Source organism: Equus asinus, chromosome 14 (assembly GCF_041296235.1).
Source record: "Equus asinus isolate D_3611 breed Donkey chromosome 14, EquAss-T2T_v2, whole genome shotgun sequence".
In the NCBI taxonomy this organism is placed as follows: domain Eukaryota; kingdom Metazoa; phylum Chordata; class Mammalia; order Perissodactyla; family Equidae; genus Equus; species Equus asinus.
In genome coordinates, this window is record NC_091803.1 from 21,455,023 (window position 1) to 21,464,774 (window position 9,752).

At 45.3% G+C, this 9,752-nt stretch overlaps 1 protein-coding gene across 10 annotated transcripts in view; it reads left to right on the forward strand.

Moving 5' to 3' along the window:
- AUTS2 (activator of transcription and developmental regulator AUTS2) overlaps positions 1–8,750 on the forward strand; it is a 1,153,302-nt gene extending 1,144,552 nt beyond the window's left edge. For all 10 annotated transcript variants that reach the window (XM_070484474.1, XM_070484470.1, XM_070484475.1 and 7 more), the window contains 4 exons: positions 772–849; positions 1,813–1,896; positions 3,063–3,285; positions 5,609–8,750. In XM_070484474.1, the coding sequence (XP_070340575.1) occupies positions 772–849; positions 1,813–1,896; positions 3,063–3,285; positions 5,609–6,857 (1,634 nt within the window). In that variant the 3' untranslated portion in view covers positions 6,858–8,750. The remainder of the gene's footprint in view (positions 1–771; positions 850–1,812; positions 1,897–3,062; positions 3,286–5,608) is intronic.
- Positions 8,751–9,752: the final 1,002 nt, after the last annotated feature.

Genomic DNA, 9,752 nt, shown 5'->3' on the forward strand with positions numbered 1-9,752 from the left:
CTAATAGAGGCAGTTATAAGGTTAATCATGTCCAAAGCCATGAATAAACTAGCTTTTCCTGGCACTGAAGATTGAGAGAAATTGGAGGACGTCATCTCCCTTAACCAAATGTAACTCCCAACAGTGAGTTTCCCAGGGCTGGGCTTTATAGTATCCTTCAGTGCAGGTCCGTGGCAGCTAACACATTTTCAGGAAGAGATTCTGCAATGGCCCAAAGCAGTGCAGCTCAGATATGCAACTTCATGACAGCTGCTCCTAAGCCAAAGATTATAAAGTGTACAGTTTCTGGAACAGTGTTTCTCAGAGTGAAAGCCTTGCCCCCTGAGATGCTCTATGAAGAAAGTATTCTGTGGCCAAATGTTCCCCTCTCAGAGCATGAGTGAGCCCATGAACATATTAATGGCTCTTAGTCCTTCAGTAAAGAACCTTGCTTAACATTTTTTACCTTGGCATTTCTCCAAACTTATTTGGTTGTAGAACCCTCACCCTCCTGGCAGTGTTTCGTGCTGTTTCTAATACTGTGTGTCAGCATCTTTAAAAAGTGAGATCTCTTTTTGGTGGTGGCCAGCCTAGCTTGGAAAGAAGAGAGGGGGTGACTTATGGTCTGCTTCCTAACAAGCACATTTCTTTTTCACCAGTGTATTGCCTGAGTGGACGTCAGCCATGTCCTTACTTTAACATTCTCAGGGGGTCCTTAGGCAACTAGGAGCCAATTGCGCTGTAGAAGTTGGCTTTCTGTGAAATATAATTCCATTATGTTTGACTTACTAGGTGCTGCACACCCAACTGGGACTCCTTTTGGGCCACCTCCTCATCACAGCAACTTCCTTAACCCTGCTGCCCACCTTGGTGAGTTGCCATCAGTGATGGGAAATGATGTGTGTATTCCGGAAAACCTTTGTTTACTGCACTCCTACTGCACTTCCTGGCAAGTTGGCCAGTGTCATAGACACCTCACTTACTACTTAGGGGGATGATGGTCTTCTTGTAGAAGTTTGAATACAGGCCATCCATCTTCAGGATGTCAGCACCTCTTACACCACATTTTAAAGTCATAGATCTGTGCTCAGTGGTTGCTCTGTCTGAAATTACTGAGGGTGCAGTGGATGAAAGCTATGCCCTCGTACCTCAGGGAGTCCACATTTACAACAGCCTGCTCCTGCCCATTGGAGGAAGATGGTGAATTCCTGCCCCATATCTAAGGGCACCCCCAGGAGGTGGAAAGAAAGACAAGATGATGATATAAAGAGACATTACACATTGTTTTCATCACTTCACATTTCACTGCCCTATTAACATGTCTCTTCCTAGTAAAGGCGCATGCTTTATTTGTGGCCTTTGTTTATTTGATGTTTTCTGCAAGTGTACAAGCAAATACAGGCAATGATATGCCCGACGACAGGGTCTATAACACGTGTACCTTCACAATTTTATCATTGAGAGATTTATTTTAAGATGTCATCTTATTTCTATTCTGTTAGAGCCTACAGAGCACATTCCCAGAAGAGGAGAGACAGAGCAGGGAGGCGTCCTAGAACACTGTGGCCTGAGTAATGCTCCCCACCTGGCAAAAGAGAAATGGGGCAAAATGCACAGTTCTGGAAAATAGCTCTCATAAATATTTTGCTAACTCAATGCCTAAATTCAAGTGCAGTGAAATCCTTTTGCATAATCTGGTGGGAGAAGTGGGACAGATCAGGTCTGAGTATAGAGAGGGTAAGGATCCCACATCACTTTCCCCAGTTCCCAGGAAGCTCTTATGCCCCTCACTCAATAGCGGAACCATTTCCTTCTTCCCAATCTTGTTTGCAGAGCCTTTTAATCGGCCGTCTACATTCACTGGCCTAGCAGCAGTTGGTGGCAATGCCTTCGGGGGACTTGGAAATCCTTCAGTTAGTGAGTACCTCTAACTTTTAAAAATCTGCCTTGGACTATTTATCTCTTCTAATCTGTCTATGGCTCAAGACCTTTCTAAATAAAAGGAAACTATGCTCTGGGGAAATAAATTTAGGTTATATCATTGCAAAAGCAGGCCTACACAATGGAGTTAGGTATCAGTTGAATTCACATCAAAACCAACATTTTAAGGATAGTCTACTGTTAATATATGTTACTGAGGCTCAGGAAAGGTAATGTAGTTGATTAAACTCCAAACAGTTTGCTTAAGTTCATAGTTTCATCCATATTCCATCTCTACTATCCCAGACTTTAGCTATAGCTCCCATTAAAAGCGAAAACAACTTTTAAATTTCATTTGCCTTTGGCATTACATTGAAAAGTCTCCGTGAAGTAGCAGGCAAACCATACCAGGCTCGTGATAGTCAAGGGTTGGCTTGACTAACATTTTGTACTCTATAATATGGGAGGACTATGGAGTTTTGTACTACTAAGAAGTCTGTATAGACCAGGAAAAGAGTCGCAGAACCTGCTCATGTTCTGAACATTATTAGGTCACTAAATACTCAAGTTGTTTTCTTTCGTGCCATCCATGTATCATATTCTTGGGGTACAGGAGGCCATAAATGCAGCTCCAAGCATACCATCACAGTTTCAGTTAGTGTGGAGACGTTATGCGTCTGTGTATGTCAAGGCCCTGTCTGGTCTCTGATGATACTTGTTTTAGTTTGTTAAAGTTATGGAAAGAGGAAGAGTCACGTTGGCAGGATTGTAGTGGGCAGAGGATAACCCTGAATTCCACTCTGATTTGAACATTATTAATCTAAGTCACACCATTAAAATACACCCTTCTGCATGCTTGGGACTTTGCATGCGCCAGATATGTTTGATTAGGTCATCGTGACACCTGTTTGGTCCCTTTCCTTTTTAATCTCCCTCCTCCCACCCCTTTGCCTTTGGTTTAAAAAAAAGCTGAGAGCTACCTCTCCAGTGTAGGACAAGAGTTCCTCTAATGAATTTGTTAATCTCCTTTCCTTTTCCAGCTCCCAATAATATGTATTCATTTTAACTCTGAATGCTGTTAAAAGTTTTTTGGTAAGTACCTTCATTACAGCAGATTATATAATTTCTCTTAAACCTTTTTGTTCTCCACTTCACCATTTCAGCACCCAACTCAATGTTCGGCCACAAGGATGGCCCCAGTGTGCAGAACTTTAGCAACCCTCACGAACCCTGGAACCGGCTGCACCGAACGCCTCCGTCGTTCCCGACCCCTCCGCCCTGGCTGAAGCCAGGGGAGCTGGAGCGTAGCGCGTCCGCTGCAGCTCATGACAGAGATAGAGATGTAGATAAACGAGACTCATCTGTTAGTAAAGATGACAAAGAAAGGTACGGAAAGAAACCCGTTGCTCTCGAGTCCCACTGGGGGAGCCCGCTCTGTGCCAAGGACCGGCCATCCACCCTCCCTCTCCCAGCCTCGTGCTCAGCTGGCCCTGTCGCCTCCACTCCTCACACAGCCAGGGCCCACACCCCAGGCCCCCGGAGCCCCGAAGTGCTCACCCTCTGGCCCGTAGTGCCTCGTGACTGTAGAATAGAATCACAGCGTAGCAGAAGATTCCTGAGTTAGAAGCAGCTACACATGTAAAAGCTCCAAAGTCCCTGTGAGCACTAATGTATCCAGATACGAGTCTTTCTCCAAAAGACAGTGAGCTGGAGCTGTGAGCCGAACACACACAGCATGAATCAATACCATCTTTGCTTTCCAGTTCGTGCAGTCCATTAAATCATCCATAGGTTTTGCTCTCTTTCTCTCTTTCTTTTTATTTTCTTTTAGAAAGTCATGTTTGTATTGTCTCATCATATTTTTCTCAAATTTTGTTCAAACTCAAATCCTGGGCTCACAGATGACTGATAAAATTTTGCTAACCTAGATTTAGAGAAACATCAACAAGCATTTTTGGTTTTGGTTTTGTTTTGCCAGTGGATAATTAATTTTACTAACCATTTTGATCTCTGTACTTGGTAACTCATGCCTAAAAAAGAAGTTGCCTTAAAGAGGAAAATGTCTTACAGTATTTTTTCTGAAGAATATCATAAGCATTCTTGACAAAGTGTCCCTGTTTTTTTCTTCAGGCTATTTTCATTTTGAGCGAATTGATAAGGAATACGCAAGATATGCTAAACAGAAAACACTTAATAATTTCCTTTTAGTACTTAAGACTCAAATATGATCCAAATCTTTAATTTTTATTTACAGTATATACGTATAGTGTGTGTGTGTGTTCGTGTGTCCGTGTCCGTCCGTCCTAGTGATTTTAGAAAATTTAGCTTTGCCGTCTCTAAATGTGGCAGTAGGTAGATATTCATCATAGACCATCATGCTAATAGATTTTTTTTTCTTATACAAGAAAAAGAAAAATTTTCCTTCAATGTAGTATGATGATAATCTCTTAGCCAATGGGAAGACCGATTATGACCCTCAGCTCTGAGCTGTAAACTGAAAAAGTGAGGCACACCTGCAGTGGGCATAGCTCAAACCAGGGCTCTCTTTAGACATGTCAGTGAAGAGAAAACAGGATGTGGCAGCAAACCTTTTCACAGTTTTTTTGATGGAGTCAAAATGGCCTCGGGTTAAAATCAGGAAACCTGATAAAATATACTCTTCTTTATCTTACCTTCTTCTTCTTAGCTTTTGCATGTTGGCTAACAACAAACTTTGTAGGGGAGACCTTAATTCTCACCATGGCTGCCTCACCTTCTGAGCTGTCACTGAGCCGGCATGGTGTCCGGCTTCTCTCTCTACCTTGGCTAAGTCTGTCTTGGGGCTGTCCCTAAGGCTCGCTGGATTCTTAGTCTGACCTCTTCAAGTTTTACCTTATTGTCATTCTGTTGCTTTACATTTTCCGCCCAGTACTCGTAAGCCCCCGCCCAAGACAGGTCTCTAAATTATTCTTCCACACTCCCTTCACAGATGCTCTTGCGGTTGTTCTCGATTTCCCCATGAGGTTCTGTGTCTACGGACCTGCTTTTCCTCCTGGCTTCCCTCCGCCTTCTCATCAGATTTTAGCTTTCTTATTCTTCCTAATGCAAAAGTACTTTTTGCAACCCGAAAGTCCTGAAATTGTGGTTTCCTTTCACACCCTCCTCTCATACTACATCTTGGAGATTGCTCCATATCCACCTTCTTTACTCTGGAATCGTCTTTCATCCAGATGTCGGGAGAGAGGAGCTCCCTCCCATATTATTCATGTTAAACTCTTCCTCCCACCGGCTTCGTATTGTAAAATTGGACGAAAGGTTGTATTCATGTTTGGGCTCTTAAAGCTTTATTCATGATACTAAATGATCCTTAGAATCTAGCCAGACAGGTTGTATTGCCACGTCACTAACTTATTGGCCACATTGGTCCATTTCGGCTTTCTGAAAGCCCTTCCTCTGTGGTCTTGATTGAGGCACGTGACTCAGACATACAGAAAGAATTCTTTTTCCCCCTCAGACTGCCCCACTCACCCTCATCCCTAGCACTTCACCCCCATAAAGCTTCCTCTACAATCTAGGTCAGTCGGACCAGGGTGGCTGGTATCTGGCTGCCTCGATGACCACGGGAAGCAGCCCCGAGCCTGTCCTTTTCACACCACCATCTCATTGGCAGCCCTCGCCAGGCCGACAAGCCCATTTCATTTGCTTCCTTGTTTCCCTCTTCCCCACTCAGGGAAAGTGTTGAGAAGAGACACTCCAGCCACCCTTCACCAGCACCTATCCTCCCGGTGAGCACCCTGGGACATAACCGCAGCTCCACTGAACAGATCAGGGGTCATTTGAACACTGAGGCTCGAGAGAAAGAAAAATCCAAAGAGAGGGAGAGAGACCACTCGGAATCCCGTAAGGACCTGACTGCCGATGAGCACAAGGCAAAGGAGGGCCACCTACCTGAGAAGGATGGCCATGGCCACGAGGGGCGAGCCGTGGGCGAAGAGGCCAAGCAGCTGGCCCGGGTGCCATCACCCTACGTGCGGACCCCCGTAGTGGAGAGCGCCAGGCCCAACAGCACCTCGAGTCGCGAGGCTGAGCAGCGCAAGAGCGAGCCAGCCTACGAGAACCCCAAGAAGGGCTCAGAGGTCAAGGTGAAGGAGGAGCGCAAGGAAGACCATGACCTGCCTCCGGAGGCCCCACAGACCCACCGGTCTTCAGAGCCACCTCCTCCAAACTCCTCGTCCAGTGTGCACCCGGGGCCCTTGGCTTCGATGCCCATGACGGTGGGGGTGACAGGAATTCACCCCATGAACAGCATCAGCAGCCTGGACAGGACTCGCATGATGACTCCTTTCATGGGCATCAGTCCCATCCCTGGGGGAGAGCGGTTCCCGTATCCTTCTTTCCACTGGGACCCCATACGGGACCCTTTGAGGGATCCCTACCGAGAACTTGACATCCATCGGAGAGACCCGCTGGGCAGGGACTTTCTGCTGAGGAACGACCCTCTCCACCGTCTCTCGACTCCCCGGCTCTACGAAGCTGATCGCTCCTTTAGGGACAGGGAGCCTCATGACTATAACCACCACCACCACCACCACCACCACCCTCTGTCTGTGGACCCTCGGCGGGAACATGAGCGAGGGAGTCACCTGGATGAGCGGGAGCGCTTGCACATGCTCAGAGAGGACTATGAGCACACGCGGCTCCATTCTGTCCACCCTGCCTCCCTCGATGGACACCTCCCCCACCCCAGCCTCATCACCCCCGGACTGCCTAGCATGCACTACCCCAGAATCAGCCCCACCACGGGGCACCAGAACGGACTCCTCAACAAGACCCCGCCCACGGCAGCGCTGAGTGCGCCTCCCCCGCTCATTTCCACGCTGGGGGGCCGCCCAGTCTCTCCCAGAAGGACTACTCCTCTGTCGGCGGAGATCAGGGAGAGGCCCCCTTCCCACACTCTGAAGGATATTGAAGCTCGATAAGGAGAGCGTAGGACACGGAGAGGAAGAAGAACCTACACCCACACAGCACCAGACTTTAACCAGAGGGCCCGAGCGAGCGAGCGAGCAGACTCCGGCTTCCTTATTAAGACAGACTGCGGGGCTCTCTGAGAGGTCCCCAACTCTTCCCTTGTAAAAAATGTATAGACTCAGTGCAGATTTTGAAATGTTTTTGTATATTATACGTTGAAATTTTTCAGATCTTTTAGCCAAGTCATATGTTCTCATGTCTCCTCCTCTTTTGGGTTGTCTTATAAGACTTTTTGATTTGAACCAAAACAGTGAAGATGACAACACACACCAATTTGGTAATAATTGGGGGGAAAAGAAACAGTCCACACAATCCATCAGGCAAAGCTCTTTCAGATGAGAAGGGAAGGCCGTGTACATAGTTATGTAAAAAAAGATTGCTTCATGAGCTAATGGTTCATATATGCAAAAGGGTAAGATGAAAGCTTTACTTTGTACAAATGTAAATAGATAAAGATTAAGTAACATAATACATTAATACTTCTTAAAATGTGCTATTTGCAAACTTAATTATCAGTGAACACAGTTGGCTATGGCTGTGTTCCCATATATCGTTATAGACAGCTAAACCCTTCAACTATGCAATGAATGTTAGGGCTTTTCACAAAAGCCTGCCTAACTCAAAGGAGCCTTTTCAAATCCATTTACAACATACTTAAGGTCATATTTTCCCTGAACAAGCGCTTACGTGATATGACTCTGTTTTCCTTGCTTGTTTTTTCAAATGGAGAAACATCCTATTTTGCAAATTGGACCCCAGGCTGAAACTTTGGATCTGAAGTTGCTGCTTGTGGGCTCTGGGGGTAGAGTACAGCCCCGGAAAGGTAACTGAGGACATGAGCAACCAGTGCCAGGGAGGATGGGAGTTGTCAGATGCCAGAATCAGGGGACACAGACAGGTCGCCAGCATCTCGTCACCATCAGTCACGTGATTTCACACACACCTCATGTGGGAACCATCCGTTTTTTAGTGTGTCCTCTTTCATATCTGTACACACCTCCTCGTTTTGTTAATGAGATTTAATTACACCCAAACAGATCCTGAAAGAAAGCTTCAAGTTTTCTCAGATGATGGATATGTTTTCACTGTGTGCGGTAACTGATGGATTTAAGGTGCACATTTCCTAATGTGACTTGTATTCCAGGTGGTGAGAAAGTCTGGGAATAGCCGTGACAGTCAGCCACGTGGAGCCGTGGAGAGTTACAGAGGGTGAGAGGTGGCAGAGACAAAGTCTTGCGTGTGCGTGTGTTTTTAAGTTTGCATCAATCTTAATGTCTCTTCATAATACTTTTATAATACATTAAGCCTCTTGTCTACATATTTGGAGAGAATATGACTTTACTAGCAGAGAAATACAATATATCTTGTCTACTGGACTGTAAAATATATGTATGAAATAAAATTAGTTCCATTTGGTCTTCTAGTATATTAAAGTGCTATCTGACGTTGTTATCCTGTTTTTGCAAAAAAAAAAAGTTAACTACAGACCATTGTTTCTAATAAGCAGAGAGATCTATTTTAGTAGTAAACTGAAGGTTTAGTTGTGAGCTTCAGATTTTGTGAACTCCAGATGTTGTGCAGTGTTTTGTTTTTTTTTTAAGACAACAACTAAAAAGAAAAAAAATCCAAGGAATATGTACACTGGAACTGTAGTGGTAGCTTTCAGTATTGTAAAGAGATTGTTCTATCCAGACCTTTTTGCTGTTTATCCTGTATGTAATAAAGTCCTTTCTAGATCCTCTGTGGAAAGAAAAGTGAAGCGACTGGATCTTCAGCATGTTCTCATCGGCGGAGCCTCTTGTGTAATGTAAACTGTGCCATGTTATTAAAAAATGTGAACTAAGCTTCCAGCTGCTTGTTTGTGTGAGATGGCCATCATTACCCTGGGGAAGAAGCCATACTTGCAAGACCCAGCTCTTGACAAGGAACACCTTGAACCCTGCCTGAGCAAGAACAGCAGGCTGACCTAAAATGGCTGGCCACCCTGCCTCACTCAGATAGTGACCCGCCAGTTAGTTTCTGTAAGCATTGCACCCCACACAGTCAGTTGTGGGTTTTCTCTTTTTTTTTGTCTTAAGCAAAATACTGTTAAGTCGTGATGGGAAGGTACTTTGGGGTTTTGTAGATGATGTGTGTGGGCTAAGTTAGCCAATACCCTCTGTGTCTCAGGCCTCCTTCAAAACTCAGCATTTGCTTTATCTGCCTTGACAACAAATCTGATATAGGGTTCTTCACAACAGTCCTTGCTTCCTTGTTCCTTTGCTCTTCAATCTGTGGACTCAGTCAGTTATATGTTACTAAAGACCTTCCAGATACTTTTTCCTGTGTCGCGTTGAATTACGTGGCATATGCATCATCGCTTGGCAGACTTCTCCCTCCTCCTCTAAAATCTGTTTTTTCAAGAGGTAAAAATTGTTAACTTTTCTTGTGTCACCCTGATGGAATTGCTGTTTGGATGAGATTGTGTAGGTTGGTATCAGTATCTTACTGGAAAAAACAAACTAACGCTGCCCTGGTGAGCAGGCTGCTGCCTGGCATTGAAACGGAAGTGAGGAGAACCTGTGGGCCCGCACCTGTGACAGTGCCGTGTGCTCCTACAGCTCTCAGGGAGGTCTGGGACGGCCCTGGGAGACTCCTGGTTGGGGGAAACGGGCTTGCAGGCTTAGAAAGCTAATGATGGGCAGAACAGGAACTGCTTGAAAGGCCCACTTCACCCAGCTCTGCTTTTATATGTTAATACCTCATTCCCAGACTGGAGAAGATAACTTGAAAAAAGACTAGTGAAAACCTGATAAACACTGTGTTTTTCCAAATGAGGCAATTCTCGGGACATTGCAGACACTCGA